Here is a 16,740-nt window from a genome sequence, read left to right as displayed (position 1 = left end):
AACTAGATTGAAGAACAAAACGACAGCAACTTGTCTGTTCCCCTTCCCCCAACTCCCCAGCACTGTTCCCATCCCCCCAATTCCCCAATAAAATAAAAAATTAAAAAAAACAAAAAACAAAAAAAAACTGTACTTCAGTAAACTGACAACTAAAATCACTGACTCCTTCCTAGATGTTTTTGCAGTACTGCAGGATCTTGCAATGCCCCTGGATCATTACTGGGATGTCAAATACAAATGCTTCTGCGATTATACACGATTGATTCAAAGCTCACAAGCAAAGGAAAACCCTGAAAGTGGAATCTAGTGTATAAAAGATGGGTCAGGAAATAATAATAGGCTAAATGCTAAGAGAAGAAAAGCGACAGGAATGCAGAGAAATGGTTCCATATAAATATGAGCTCAGTTATACATATAGATGGTCTATATCAGTGACTTTCCGATAGGTGGGGAGCCAGAAGGTTGTATTACATCCGAAAATGGAGACAGTAGCTTTACAAACTATAGTCACCTTCCCTCCTTCTCCCAACTCCTTTCTTATCAAGATTCTGAGATGCATCTACACCCATGTAGGCCTGATTGAGAAGCAAGGAATCTCCACCTTTTGGTGAATGGAATACAAGTCCCCCAAGGCCTTTCATTTAATTCATTCCAGGGGCATCTGCTGTTTTAAGTTACGCAACATGCATGCACTTGCTTACATTCATGCTAAATATCAGAGCCTAAGGGCTCCACTGATTACAGTTGATGTTTGATCACTACTGCTATTTCCTTACCCTGGAAATGAATACTTCAGGGACATGTTGGGGACGCACCATAAGCAATGATGCCAGGTTTTTGCATTAGAAAATTCATGCTAGGCAAGGTTTAAGTTTATGAACTTCCACCTTGTTCTCTAGGGTCTGGCTTATTGCAGACATATATTAACTACTTTTTCCAATACTGTCAAATAAAAGCATTTTCTACATGGGACCCTAAAAGATTTACCCAAAAAACTCTGTGGAGGCGAACAGCCCATTGCATATGATATTCGCATAATCTTGGTAACATGGTTGCAAGACATGTCAATCTGGATATTAAATGGTGGATTTTACAGGAACGTTAACTGCCATCATGAAAAAGAAATTATTTTTGACCATGGGGATTATGCTAATCAGGGACTCAAGACGTTATCTGAGATCTTTGGAACCTTCATTCTGCATACGCTCAGGGGAATGTTCAAATCGATTTGGCAGTTATCATCAAGTGATGGGCACTGTCTGCCCTGTTCAATATAATAGTCCCCACTCTCCATTGGGTGTCTTGGGACAGGTATTTGAACATCATTTGAACAATGATGACCGAGGCTCTAAATTGCTGCTTTTCAGGACGACCTCCATTAGTGCTCCTTGTTCAAAGGCAGCTTGGGTTGAGCTCACAGAGCACCGCGCTTCGGCATGTACTCAGCTCTGCAGGTTTTAAAGAACACTTTGCCTTTTAAGCTCAGGTTGGAATTTTTAATAAAAGACAACTGAGAATGCTGGCAGCAGCATTAAAGAGAAAAAGCCAGCGGTGCAATCAGCACACTTTACCGAGGAATCTGCGAAAAGAACAAAGTGATGTCATTTGAAAGCAACTCTCCCCAATCCTTCCCCATCGCCCCCTCAGTCTATTTAGTATAAGGGTTTCAAGTATTCTTTTAGTAGATGAGTTAAGGACCCATGACCCAAATTTATAAGTGAAGGTAGAAAATACCGATGTGATACGGATGTGGGAAGGGATTTAAAGAATTACAAAAAAGTATGTACTAGACAGACAAGCAGAGTTTGAACACTGACAGCTTGTGGATAGTGAAAGAATTTGTCTTTCCAGTTTCATCAACAATTATGTTGAATCACATGACGTTGCCATTTTTTTTTCCAGTAAGAAGTTTTTTAACACAGACAATTTCATATGGTTCAAAATAACACAAGGAAATTTGTGTCACCGAGTGCTAGGTACTAGCACATTATTTCTGTCTTCACTTGTCCTCCAAATGTCTTACATCACTTCTTTCTGTATCTCAGTGGGCTTAACCTGACCTACCAGGTAAAGGTTTAGTCCACTGTTCATCTTTTGTATTTGGAATTAATACCATCACCTCTGAGAATGCTCAGAGAGCCAATGCAATAGAGAGCCCTGTTTCTACACGAGACTCAAATTTGGAAAAGAGCAAGGTTCCCACCACTCCAACTTGTGAAATTTTGACCACCATCATTTTTTGTTTGTTGTTTGTTTGTTTTAATCAGCTGCAACTCACAGTGGCCTGAAATGAACAGTCAATCTTCAATATTGAATCTCCTATATATATATATATTTCAAATATGTGGTGCCCATATGTACCTGTGTGTAGGTTTTCAGACTACACCTGCCATTATATAGAAGATATTATATATAAAAAATAAATGAAAAATAAATGATACATTTTTGTAATTCAGATAACTGGAGTAAACACAATTTAGTTCAAGAAATGCAGGATGACTCCAAAGTGAATGGAAGCAGGATTATCTCACCTTTGTACCAAACATCGATTTGCATAAAAAAGTTAAGGTTCAGTAAAGCCACACGGAGGGAAGTGTGAGGATTATTAGAGCATGCAAATGCAGAGAGAGAGAGAGAGAGAGAGAGAGAGAGAGAGAGAGAGAGAGAGAGAGAGAGAGAGAGAGANTTCAAAGACCTGCCGTTCTCTAAACGTACCTTCCCGTTTTACTCCTCCCTGTCATTGCATGTGCTGGGCTGCTCAGAATGCCCTTTGCTTCCAGGAAATACATTCTTGACCTGTGATTTCCAGCTCAAGCACCCCCTCTTCTGTGAAGCATTGCCTAACCAAGAAGGAGCTGGTCAGGGATCCCCCTGCCCCGAGCTTGCCCTGTACGAATTGTGCCGTGTCTCCCATGGTACTTCATTGCGCTCTGTTTAATTAGCTGTTTGCACACAGCCTTCTCTTCTTAGCCCTAAGTGAACGGTGGACTCTGGATGCCCAGCTCCTAGTTCTGGGCCTGGCATGCAGTAGGTGCCTAATAGAGGTTGGCTAAAGGAATGAAAGCATATTAGAGGATTCTGAATAATCAGGGTATATAAGCATTTGCTTTCTGGAGCCATAAGCAGGTTAATTGGATGTTCATAGGTTAATACAATGTAACCAGCAACTCTGCTACGATCACAGAGGATTGATTTCAAAATTGGTATGACCCAGGAAAGCCTCCATGAAAGAATAAATACTATTTTGCTTTTGCTCCAATAGAGTTAAAGCTATTGGGCCCAATCACTTTAACTCTTTGGTTGCTATACAAGTGCAAATAACCTATGGGAAAAGTAGAAAATTTAGAAAGTCATATCTATGATCACCTAAAGGTTACTCAAATAAACACAATGTTTTTGCCAAAAAGATAAAGAAAAAAAAAAAGAAAAGAAAAAGAAAAAGAGAAAGGAAATCACCAATTGGCTAACCAATGAACAAACAGGCAAAATACCTAAAATAGTTTAGGTGGTTTACTTTGTATAGTCAGCCAGAAAATAAAAATTTTAATAAATATGGTTTAAAATATTTTTAAAAATTAAAATGAAGTCAATTTTTCACATTTGCATGAATGTTGTTTGCCTCTACCTTGTTGGAATCCTGGATTATCTTCACATTGTCTGCTCCAAATTTATCTGCATAGAGCTTGAGCAGCCTTTGGGAAATCTCGGAGAGGCCTGTCAGCTTAGGCTCTTTATAAATATACTCTTTACCTTCTTCTTCTTCAAAAAAACCCTATGGAAGACACATAATGAACCACCAATTTTATTACAGAACTCCAATTGCATATCACAAGCAAAACAAAAACCATTTACTTGGACAATATACCCAGTCTTTTGGTTGTCATCCAAGTCGTTGATTAGCACCCTATAAAATCAAAATCAGAGAAAAATCAAGTGAAGAAAACAAAATATCACGTTAGAATCAGTTATTAATGGAAACACTCCCTAGCGAAGGCAAAGAATATCATATCTCACACATATTTTTCTCTATTGGTGGAAATCAATGGCAATATCTGCTTGCATATATAATATTTTGGGGGAAGAGCGCCCTCGTGTGGCATCCTGGGGTAGAGCACAGAGTCTGGAGTAATTTGTGTCATTTTTCAAAGAGCGGTATCGTTTTAACAAGGTCATCTAAAAGCCTTTGAAGCCTGCACAGGAAACACTGTAGGGTTTTTAAAGGTATTTAAATGGGGTGCTCTGCACCCCACATCAGCTTAGATGAAAAGCCGTAACACTTGTATTGTTATCACAGAAATTACATGTGACGTGCTCATATAGCACTGTTGCTTTAAAAATATCTTTACATTATTATTGTCAGGGGCCTGATACAAATTGACTATATGCAACTTCATAATTTAATTGACTTTACTAGTAGACCTCTTACATTCTTGCAGAGCTAGACCTTACAGGATTGAAAGGAGTAAAGTAACTGTGTCATCATTTTTATACACAAGTAGGTTTTAGCTTCTATTAATTTATTTGTCTGGTTTGAAACAGGGGGAAGGGGAGATTCAATTATCTGCAGATAAGTAAGTGAGGCAGCCTTTATAATTCCTTCTCTTTGAAGAGACACAGAGCATTTTTCCTGTGGGACACATGTGCCCTGAGAATACTAGATTACGTCTGGAGTTAAGAACCCATATGAGCCTGGTTTTTCCTGAGAGCAGAATTTACCTCAAGGAAATGACTTCAGAAGGCCAGGTAAAGATACTGGAGGTCCCAAAGACTCTCAGCTGTACTTTTAAAAATATATATTCTTTTTGACTCTTTAAATAATATTCATTATACGTAAAAAACATGGATCAAGTGCTACCAGGCTGGATTTTTTTTCATGGCTGATGTGAGGTGATCTAAAAATAATGATTCAACTCACGTCTGTATGGTGACTTTCTACTTGGAAAGCACTTTTACCCTGGTATGGTTGACATCACAAACAGTGTACTTTGTATCATAAGTGGGCTGTAACTAATGTACATTTGCAGAAGCCAAGAAACAAGCACCAGCACCAGCACAGTTCTTGTCAAGCTGGTAATTGTCTGTTTTCTTGCGCGTCTCCCCAGATGACTTTGGGCTTTTTTAATTCAGGAAACTGTATTGTTCACCATTGTGTGTCTAGTATTTAGCACAGTGCCTGGTCTTTAGGGGGATGCCACTCTACATTTATTAAATGAACAAACATATGAATGAAATAGCTCTAGTGGCCATACATCTTAAAAAGGTATATTTGCACCAGGTACAACTGGAAAAGATTCCATTGCTTTTAATAACACTGTTTTTAATTGAACAATTTTTTTGAGACATGTTCAAGGGCAAGTGCAGCTGATTATGAGTACCTTGACCCTAAGCTGCTAAAAAAAAAAAGGGGGGCTGTATGACATTGAAAGCTTGAAAAGCAGCTCCTTGTTTCTCTGGACTTTGTAGGGTAGTGAGACCTGGCCTCATTCTCTCATGACTTCCAGCCTGCTATGTTTTTTCTGTTGCTGTCTAAAAGTGACAGACTGACACATCAGAGAAATAAGACTTCTGAGCCCATCAACCGGAATCTCCCCAGGGCAATAGCTAAACCGACATTTACAACTGCCATGTCAGTGACAAAAATGTCTTCAAGCCTCAAGAAAAGATTTTCTCACCATGGTGTGAAAATGAGCACAAGGAAACATTTTCACTGTGAGTCCTCCCCCTAACATATTTCTGAATCCAGAGCTAACAGAAAAGGAATGTGGGAAGCAAGATTTTATTGTCGTTACCATGAACATTATGGCCTTACTGGACCTGTGAGTTTCATCGCTACTTTTTGGTCTGAAGGGTGGGAAACAGCACAGACTCAGCAATCTATGGGGAGGCCCTAAGCATGCCTGGCACAGAATAGGCCCTTGGTGAGTGTTAGCTATGATGAGGAGAATGAAGATGACGACAACGATAAAGCAGACAATTCTGTGTCAGAAAAGGAATTTGTGTTCTGCCTCATATGGTTTGATATTTTGGTAAGTGATTAATTAGAAAGAAATGGTGATTTGAATCTATCTATCTATTATCTATTCTCTCTCTCTTGCGTGCGCGCACGCACGCGCATGGAGTTATACACCTATTGAGACTATTTTATAAAAATAGAAAGGAGCAGGAGTAGCAGAATAAAGTGTTCGGTTTGCTGTCTGCCAGGGATTATGTAAGAGCTTTTGGAGCCAGAGAAATGGCAGCTCTAAAACTATTTGAAATGCATGTTTACCTTTAACCCAAGGAAACAATCAAAGCCAAGCCCATGGAACCACAGGACACTATCTTAAAGAAGGTTTCAATTTCAGCTCTGTCTATGAAAGAAATGATTTATAAATAGGGACACAAGGTGATGAAAACTTAGGGTCAGTTTCTCATTTATTTTAGCCCCAAGGTGATGAGTAGACTGCATTTCAAGGCAATGGGAAATGTGACCTTTGCATTTCCCTTGCTAGTTTGATTTTTTAAAAAGTTATTTTACAGTGCAATAAATGCCCTGATTTCTCATGGTTAGGGAACCACACATATTCTAGTTAAAGAAGGACTTTGAGTCAGCAGAGTTAACATGCATGGATTATGAAACTTCAGGAGATTATGATAAAACTGTACTTCAGTAGGGCCGGCCAAGTGGCACATTGGTTAAGAGCTGCCTTGGGACGCCAGAGGGCCCCGGTTCGGATCCCACATATGAGGGCCAGTGACACTGCCCTCCACAGCTAAGATGCTGAACAACAGCTCATCCTGGAGCTGGGCTGTCGTGAGTCGCCGGCGACGGCGTNTTTATTTGAGTTGCCAGAACAATGCCCAACACCTAGTAGGTACTCCTTAAAAAGTTCGTTGAATTCATGAAGGGGCCATTAACTCACAGAATAGATCTAGATAGTGCTGGAAGGGATGCTGGAGGTCCCCTGCATTCATTTTACAGTGAGGAGCCTGAATTCCAGAGTGGTTGAGGGTCTGGCCCCAAAGCACACAACTGTGAGAGCTGCTAACTCTGACATAACTGAGGGTCATAACTGAGGGTCAATTCAGAGAGAGAGTAGAGGCCCGTGCAGCGTGCCTTTCCAAGACACACACCGTGACCTTCACGACTGTAAGATCTAAAGGGAAGACGTGTGTAAAGGAACTCTACTGACAGTTTCTCTCCTGGTTGACTTCTCAAGGGCCCCCCTCTTACAGAGAATAAAGAAGGGGAAATCTGGTCTTCTTGGGAAACAATTCCGAGTTAGCACATTTCCTTCCACTTGGCTACAAGACTGGAAGGTCTTGGTTTTCCCTAGTCAAGCCCAATAAAGAAACCTTGGCAGCAACAGGAGGTCACGCTGGCCGCTCGGCGGCCGGCCTGCACCTACTTGTCAGGACGGTCCTCCGCTTGCATTGCTCCTCCACGCCTCCGTGCTTCTTGCCCGACAGCGTGAAGGGCGTCTCAAAGACAAAACGGCGGATGTTGTGGTGCATTTCGAAATCCGTCTTCCGGTCCTCTATTTCCTTTTCCTCAAAGAATGGCGTGACATAGGTCACCTGGATGTAGGCATATTTGGGGTCCAAATCCTTGGGGTTTACCTGTGTGAATACGTGAAAGAGAGAGGGGTGAGCCCTAAGGAACTGCTGCCAGTAACGCAGGAGGCTCTGCGTTTCCCCAGCTGACCTCCAGGGGGAAGAGGGGCTGTCTCTCTCCCCGTGGAGAGTAATGGGCTTCCTTATCATTTCAGAGCTGGGTGGGGCCACAGAAACAGTGACTGCCTGGACTGGGCAAGCAGCCAGATAGTGATAGAAATAGTGTTGGCGCCAGCTCGCTAAGTAGCCGGGGCTCTTCAAAACCTACGTACCTGGCTTATTATTTAATCGTTTATTTTCTTTTTCTTCTGTAATGAATGTCCTTACTACCTCTGTTTGGAGTACAAGCTTCTTGAGAGTGGAACTCTACCTCTCTGTTCCTCTCCCTTTCAGCTATGCACTAGACTGGGGCCATCCACTCTAGGCTTGTAATGTGGAAGACAGTTCCTTGTCTGTTTAGCAGATTGGCTGATTAGCCTATCATACGATTGCAGGTATTTTTATTTCCAATTTCTCTAATGCCTTCTCTTACCTGAAATAAATTATTGTATGTCATGTCTTTACTACCTCTGCTCTGGTGAACGGGGTTGACAAACAGCCCAGGAGAAGGAGACAGGCTGGGGAGTCAAACAAAAGCTGGAGAATTGCTCTTGTTTTCCTTCCAGGCTGGAAGAGATCGTCCTCAGCCTCTTTTCTAACGATTTCTTGAAGAATTTTCAAACCTAGTCCATTTTTTTCCCATCCATTTACTCATCTACTGCTTCAGCAATTCCAGAAATTTGAGGAAACCCATGAATTTATGTGTAATACTAATAATTACACTGTAAAATGAGCATAATTGTAACCATTTCACAGATTAAGAAGAAAAAAAAAGGCGGCTCAGNAATACATTTAAGTTCAACATCTGTGAAGTCAAGTGTTTGATGTGCTAGTTTTTTTTTCTATTAACATTTAAGTAAACGCATAGCTATTAATCAAAGGCATTCCATGTTGGTAGTGGTGTCCACACGCCCTGGGAATTACTGTCCTATTACATTTCCCTTGGCAGGCCTGCTTAGATTCTGGTCCAAGAGGCACTTATCAGATTTGCTGAATGAATGCACAACACATGAGCCGGCTCCCACTAGTGAAAGAGTCTATATTCCTTAGTGCTCATAATCTTTCAGTGTGACTGTGGGGCTTGGAAGGAGTAGGATAAAAGGAGAAGGAAGCTAATACTGGACTGGAGCCATCTTCAGATGTCTGATTACCAGGCACTGCGAGTGTGCTAGAATGAGTCAACAGGACTGGATGTGTTCTTCCACTTCTCCAGATCCAACCCCCACTTTCCTCTCAGTTCTGTGCTGAGGGAACCTGTCCCGTGTGGAGTATAATAATGCTTCTTTCACTTGGTGGCTTTTAAAAATTCATTATTATTATTATTATTATTTATTATTATTATTATTATTATTATTATTATTGTAAATCAGCCATGGGGGACACAGACAAGGGGGGAAGAGGGGAGCCAGGTCAGTATCTGGGTCAACATTACTGATTTTCCCTTCTGTCTTAGGCTCCAATATAGCTCCATGTGACACTGTCACTGGCCTGCTTTTATGCAAAATTTTAATATTTTGTTCATTATGGATTTTTGAAATTATTTTTGATTTTTAAAAATATTGCATTATAATATTACTTTATCTTGATTACTGAGTTTTTTTTTAATGCTCCCTTCAATTTTGTGCCTAAGGTGAGTGCCTCACTCACCTCACACCTTAGTCTCAGCCCCGACAGGATATTAAAAGCCCCAGGCCTCCTTCTTGTAATCCTCTAGCTGAGGCCATGTCTGTCTGNAGAGAGAGAGAGAGAGAGAGAGAGAGAGAGAGAACTTACCACAGCCTGGAAATCAAGACCAAAAGAAGAAAAGAGTAAACATCTGTATTAAAATCCAGTTGGAAAGCGGCTGGATTAGTTTTTCCCTGTTCAGTAGCCAGCATCTTAGACATTGGTTGGAGAAACTACCAGGTGGGCAATCCGGTTTTCATGACCAGGGCATTAATGGCAAATCGTTATGCCTTCCATTGGAAAGATCACCTGAAGGGTTGTAGACCCCAGTCTAGGTTGTCTGCACGCACACCTTACCTGCCCCTGCTGTACCACCATTTCTGGAGACCCTGTCCTTCCTCTTCAACCCCTCAGCTCCCACATCCCTTCCTGATTGAGTTTCCTGCCATTTTTCTTGCTAATGTTTCAGCAAGGTCAAAACTTGTTTATTTTTTGCTTCTTGTTGACTTTCAAGATATCATTTCCTTTTCCCTCTCCTCTTCTATTGCAGATTGCCACATTTCTCTCTCCCCAACATACACTACCGCATCAGGCTGTTCAGGTTCTTTTCCAGAGAGCCCCAAAATGTCTAAATTTAGCTTCTGTCTGTAGACTGTCTCCCCACATCTCCATCCCCCACACCTCGAGCTTTCTGTGTCTCCATAATCCTGACGCTGCTGTGCACTGGGGAAAATCTGGGGTGGATTCATGTGTTTATGGTAAGTGCTACTCAGGACATGCTCCTTTCCAGGTAGAGAGCTGTTCTCTTTTTCTAATTCAAAAGTTAGTTTTTAAGCTGCCTTTGGTGATTAGAGGAAAACATGTGTTTTTCTTCAATAGGAAATGATCTAGAATGACCATGCTGCATTTCACTCCTTCCATTGAAGCTCTAAAATATTCTGAGGAGAACAAGAAGCTATGTGCACCAGTGCTTATATGAGGGGAGGAAAAACAAACAAAAAAAGAAATGAAAATGAGAGGGCTGAGAGTCATTCCAACTGTGAACATACAAGAATGGAATGTTTGCCCACAAGTGTAATAGTCTAAAATATGTCTGCTGAAATATAATAGTGTTATAAGCCTTCCCAAAAAGAACAGGATGGTGCCTGGGTTTATCCCACTTAAAGCACTGCTCAGAGACATTCATAATTAATATATAATATGTTTATTTTACTTTCAGGCCAATGCTATGGCTAGCTAACATTTCAACCTTGTTCATTGTTTATGCAGTAAACTGAGAAAGGTAACTTTAAAATTATATTGACCTGCACTGTGGGAAACAAAACAACTATATAGTATTCTGCCTTAAAGCAGCGACTGTTTGAAAGTGGAGAAAGGAAAATGCATGATTATAAAGTCAAAAGTTCATGGCTTTGAAATCATGGAACCCCAAGGAATTCCTTATTTCCTAGAATGCTATGAATCTCATTTCTTAAAACACGTTCAACTTAATTTCACTTTAATATATGACCCAAACCTATAATTAGATATTTTCGAACAAACTGAGAAGAAGAGGATGCTGAAAAATAAGTGACCACTTTCTCCAAGGAGTTAAAAATCACTGTTTTAACTCGATCTGTGTAAAGATCCATGGAGTTCTCTACCCAAGACATTCCTATGGACAAACATATAGATTCGCACATCCAGAGAAACACTCAAATATACCCTGACAAGCCCACACCTATACCCACAGTCCCGCAATCATTTGGCACGTATATTTAGATGTCTCATAAAGAATGAAAGACAACATTCAGCTGCTCAGTAGACTTTAAAGGCCACGCTACTTCTAGTGAACTCACCTGCCCATAAAATGCCACACGATAGTACCGGCCAAACAGTCGCTTCTCTGAATTCACGACCTCTGCCACTTTCAGATATGACCGGTGAATGTCGTAGTAGAGATCTGATAATTTCTGAAATCACAAATTGAAGGGTTTCATGAAGATGATGCTGACATAAAAAACAGGGAGTTTCTACTTCTGAAAATAATTAAGTAATTGACCAGTGTATAGTAGGATAGTTTAACTAATGGTTAGGTCTTGGAAAGACTTACTTTGAAGTCTCTCTGCTTCTCGAAGACGGCGATGATGGGCTTGTTGACGTCAGCAATGAGTTCATATCTCTCCGACTTCCAAAGAAACTCCACACACATGTACAGCTGCTCCACCAGGATATTCTGCAGTTCCCCAAAACAAAGCAAGACTTTATATTGTAGCTCATCCCTGAAACTTAATTTCAAAACTGGTACATTGTCAGTTTTTTTTCATAGTGGGATGTCTGTGTTGCTGATCTTTGTTATTGGCTTTTACATGCAGCCAGCAAAGGACTGCGGTGTCCTGTTGGATTCTTCCCTTTCTTTAATGACCATCACTTAGTCCCTCAAACTGGCTAATTTAAATCTATGAAATGCCCTCATTCATCTAGTTCCTTTCATTCCCACGGTCACTGATGGACCAAACCCCTGTTTTTTCACTCCCAGACCCCTGCAGTAGTCTTCCAGATAATGTTTTCTCACTCCAATTTGTCCCTATAGGATGCTCTCCAGTAATCTTTTTGTCTAAAACAAAAATCTGATCATGAGATCTTTGCTGCCCTAAAACTTTGTGGGAACTCCACACTAGTGTCCAAACTGTTGTCCAGACTCTAGCATGGCATTCAAGGAGCTCCATCATCAGGTGCCAGCCTCCCTTTCAGTGCCCCATCTCCCAGCACCCAGCCATTAACTTCGCACTTTGGCCATATCATGCTGTACCAAAGCATTCTCAGGACCCTTTCTTCTTAATTTTCACTTTTGCCTGTTGTGTTGTGGCACCTATAAGAACTTGATTTTCTCACTGGCACCTTTAAGTCCTATCGAATGTCAAGACCCAGTGCAAAAGTCTGGAGAACTTCTATTTATGTCCCATTCCCATTCCAACCACGTTCATGCAAGAAAAAATTGTTCCCCTCTTAATTGCAGCCATATATGATGCCTAGATTTATAGCTACTGGCTAGAAATTACTGGTCTCAAACTGGCGATTCCCCACCCTCAAAGAAGTTTGTCTTTCTGAAGGTTCTAAACTCTTGGAGAGCTGGAATTATGCCTTATTTACCTTTGTCTCACCCTTAACTCAATGCCTCACATATACTACTGGTTTAATAAATGTTCAAATGAATCAAATTATATACTCTCTAAAGCAAGTGGATACTATTGTTGGAATTGTTTCAACAATGTCTTTTAAGAACAGATTCTTAAACATTATTTGAAATAATCTTTTGCAAGATCATTTGCTGTTTATTTGCAATGTATATTAAATTAATGTAGAACTACATGCAAAATTTCATTAAAATCCACTCCCAAATTAGTTTTCTGTATCTTTATTTTCAATCTATGTAATAGTATGGTGTTTAAAAATTAACTTATGCAATATTTTACTTGGTGAGAGTAGCTCTATTTTCTTCACCAGAATTGTTGCTAAGTTATCCCCAGGAGAAAGCTGCTTTCGAGTAGTGAAAATTAACCATGGTTTGTATACCAGAAGGAGGTTTTCTGAAGAAACTAGAGAGCTGTTCTGTTCAACTGTATTTGCAAATAAACTTTCTAACGCATTTAAAAAGAGTTGTAACCAGCTCACAAAAATCTCAGCATCCCTTACCACATTTACCCAAGGACTAGAGAGTTTATACCATATAAAAGAGCTGATCATAGATATTTAGGTCCATCTTAGAAGTACAACTTAGCTTTAAATTTTCATTGAAAATTATGCTTTATCAGTGCAAGTTGATATCAGTTAATCTTGGCTTAATTTTAGCCTGCACTTCATTCTGCCTCAGTCATAATAGGCAGTAACTTAATTTGATTTCTGAATAAGACTTTTTACCTCCTATTTAGCTTAATGTTACAATTCAATTCATCTGTTTACTCAGTTACTGTACACTAGATTATTTAGGTCTAACCTCATTGTATGGTGTGTCTTGCATTCCCGAATCTTCTTTCATTGCTCCTTCTTCTTTAATATTTGGTGTAATGCTCAGAAAAGCTGGCCAGCCCATGGAGAACATGCCTTGAGAGGACCAAGCAAAATGCAGCATTATTATTTGAGCCAAATCTTGGTTGGGTTAGGTAATGCCTTTCTTCATGACATTACATGTGGTAGTATTATAACTCTCACATAGTCAACAAGATGGTTAGATTATGACTGTTGATAAATACTCTCTGCCAGGAAACCAATGTCACCCTTTTATAATTTGTTTTATTTTCAGGTGACATATTTTCTATAAGAAGCTGGCATGGGATTCCAGACAGAACACAAAATTTGTAGATTGATGTAGTTTCAATGTTCTGGTTTCATCCACCTCTTTGAACCCGTTTCTCCCATTTGTTAAACTGGAGACATTAATAGGTATCTGAAAGAATGGCTGAAAGGACTCAAAATATTAACATTTGAGAAAATGTCCGGTATGGTCACTACGTTATAAAGACAATGCTCAGTATTCACTAACTTTTCATCTTTTGCATTATCTAGAAACCTTCTTAAATTTTTTTTAGCATCTTGGCCACCAAGGTTAAAATAGGTCTGGCTCTGCAGATTCACGTGTAAACAGTTGCTAATGGGTAATGTCCCCAGAGAAGTGACTGGATCTGAACGGCGGGGCATATGAGGAGTTAGAGCACAGCCTGGGGGACAGACCGACCCTTGAACTATGGCCTCACCACACACAAACCATGAGCTCTGGGGCAGGCTGGTTAACTCCTTTTGGTTTTCTCACTTGTAAACAGGAGGTGACAATAGCACCTAACCCATAGACTTGTTATTGGTAACTAATTGGGATGTTGCCAGCCTAGAGACCAGTCTAGTGTATTACACAGAATATGTGCTTTTTAAGTTATAGTTAATGCTTTTGTGGGATGTTTTCATTTTTAATAATCAGTTCATTGGCTATGCAACTAAATTATCACCCCCAAACATGTTAGAGCTTATAATAATTATTGCAATCTAATCCTTGCATTAAAACATTCTACTTTCCTACTTCTTTATAATAACATTCCTTCTATAATTATATTGAAAATACACGAGAATTGATTGTGGTAGGAAAACGCATGACATACTTCTCGCAGGATGATGATCATTATTACAGCTGTATTTCCTGGAATTGCCTATATTCACCTATATTAAGCACACATTGTAGCGAAGGAATAATTTCCTTCTTTCACTTAGAAACATCATGACATTAAAGCATATTGAGGACATACATATTAAAGCATATGTATGCCAATGGATATAAATATATACTAGAGCATCATAAATGATCACCTTCCTTATTTTAAAGTTTTCTAAACAAATACATTCTTTTCTCAAAGGGCATGTTATAGTCTAATATTACCTTAGATCTAAAAGTGGGTATTTAAATTTTTTTTTTAATATTAAAGGTTCACACAACATTTTGGGGTATGAGTTCCCACAACTTCTCAAACTGACATCTAGTTTTATCAGGTTTCTCCAATTTTGTTTTCAGTTAGAATTTGAAAGAGTCTTTATGGGACTGTATAGTATATAATCATGATAAAAAAATAGAGAGGAAGGGAATGTTAAATAAAGCAACGATAACTCTGATGGCATGAATATAAAAATCAGCCTCAATAAGAGGCGTGAAATTGAGGAAGGCAATCCCTGAACGTTTGCGTGGGCATGAGCCACAACACCAGGTCTGGTCTCTTCTCCAAGGCCCTCAGACAAATGACCTCACTGTCTCACTGTTCACTTTGGTCATTTGGTTCAAGTGTCTTATTTGCAAAGTCCACTGAGACTCTTTAGAAAATACACGCACACTTAAAAGAACAATGACCAATTATGCTTCCAAAATATTATAACACAAGTCCATTTACTTTTTATTTATGTATTTTGATCTTACTACTTGAAGATGTGTTTCTATTGTTCAAATACTGAGTTATCTAGACCCTAACTTTCAGCATTTTGAAAGTTATTTGAAATAGATTGCAGTTTATAAACTTTGGGTTTGAACAAAGTTTTGCAAGAGAAAATTTATCACATGAGTTCACTGTAGTGCTAAATTTTTTACAAAGAGTAATTCCCTAGTTGTTGTTATAAAATCTTTTTTATCAGACATTAAGGATGGAATATGTTAATTTAAGTATATCAATATTGCAAATTATTATATGTTGAAAATTGTTAGAATCAGCTTATGCTTTTCAAAAGGAAATGGAACATGCTGATTATAAATAGAGTCCTGTATATGCACTATATTTACATGTCTCCATTTTTGCATCCCTTATTTGTTGTATTACATTTCAAAATTAAAATGGATTTCTCTTGCAATTTAAATAATTCATCAACTTCAGAATAAAATCCCAAAGGCAGCCTAACAGGCAAACTGGTAGCAAAAATGTGGCCATAACTCATAATAATATCGTATAAAATGCAGTTCTATTTGCTGAGAGTTTTTCAGTAATCTGAACTTCACAAATTTTGACTGGATGGGATTTCTGAATGATAGAAACTTTGGGGTTTGCAGAGTAAATTATGTAGTTCTGAGATAGATTTCGCTTCTAAGAATACATGTAAGAGTTCCACTGAAGTGAAATTTAAGCAGCAACTTGATTTCCTCTGCCTTGTTCCTGGCGTAAAGGAGCTCAGTTAGACCACTCACTTCCTCCACTGGGAGTTGTTAGTAATGGGTTGCTATCACAGGGGTGGATATCCTCCGGGAGCAGGGATGGTGTGCAAATCTTTTCCGTTTTCCAGTAACCTATGGTAGTGCAAGATGACGTTAGGACATTGCTACACGTTTGTGTTAATTCAAGCTTACGAAACTACACATGGTTAACCAATCAAGCATTCTCATTTTGAACTAAGAAGCCAGTGAGTTAGCCTGGCTGTGCATAAGATAAACATGATCATGGCATAAAAGAGAGAGTTAAAAGTTAAAAGCACAACATGATTCGACATATCAGTGAAAATTCATGCTGCTTAATAAACCATAACTGAGATTAATAAAATCTAAAATTAATACATAAATTTTAAGCGAGGCTTTCAACATGCTGATTTCCAAACTTCTCCCCTCTCCCACGGTCATCTTACCCTTTCTTTTCAGGTACTCTGCGATGAGGGCCGCTATATGGATGTAACACATAGCAGCCTGCAAAAAAGAGAAAATAGTTTCAGAGGAAGACACATGGTAAATGTTACTATTTATTTAGTTAGGACTAATCTTCCAAGGTGAGTCAGTCTTCTATGTGGGGATATGTGGAAGAATCCTTTTAATGATAGAATTTAAAATAAGAATTGGATTTCCAAAGATTTCACAATCAGAATAAAATGCATACTTGGGCTTTTTTTTTTTTT

General features: G+C 39.2%; 1 protein-coding gene across 1 annotated transcript in view; it reads right to left on the bottom strand.

Annotated features, from left to right (window-relative positions):
* DOCK10 (dedicator of cytokinesis 10) overlaps positions 1-16,740 on the bottom strand; it is a 253,505-nt gene that overhangs the window by 6,204 nt on the left and 230,561 nt on the right. The window contains exons 46-54 of the mRNA XM_019626007.1: positions 16,477-16,534; positions 16,046-16,144; positions 13,334-13,440; positions 11,450-11,572; positions 11,196-11,309; positions 9,466-9,471; positions 7,358-7,848; positions 3,853-3,904; positions 3,626-3,772 (exon numbers count right to left, since the gene is read on the bottom strand). Coding sequence (XP_019481552.1) covers positions 3,626-3,772; positions 3,853-3,904; positions 7,358-7,848; positions 9,466-9,471; positions 11,196-11,309; positions 11,450-11,572; positions 13,334-13,440; positions 16,046-16,144; positions 16,477-16,534 — 1,197 coding nt within the window. The remainder of the gene's footprint in view (positions 1-3,625; positions 3,773-3,852; positions 3,905-7,357; positions 7,849-9,465; positions 9,472-11,195; positions 11,310-11,449; positions 11,573-13,333; positions 13,441-16,045; positions 16,145-16,476; positions 16,535-16,740) is intronic.

Source organism: Hipposideros armiger, unplaced genomic scaffold (genome assembly GCF_001890085.2).
Source record: "Hipposideros armiger isolate ML-2016 unplaced genomic scaffold, ASM189008v1 scaffold_651, whole genome shotgun sequence".
Classification (NCBI taxonomy): domain Eukaryota; kingdom Metazoa; phylum Chordata; class Mammalia; order Chiroptera; family Hipposideridae; genus Hipposideros; species Hipposideros armiger.
Note: the sequence above shows the minus strand (reverse complement) of the source record. Positions and strands in the feature narration are given on the sequence as shown.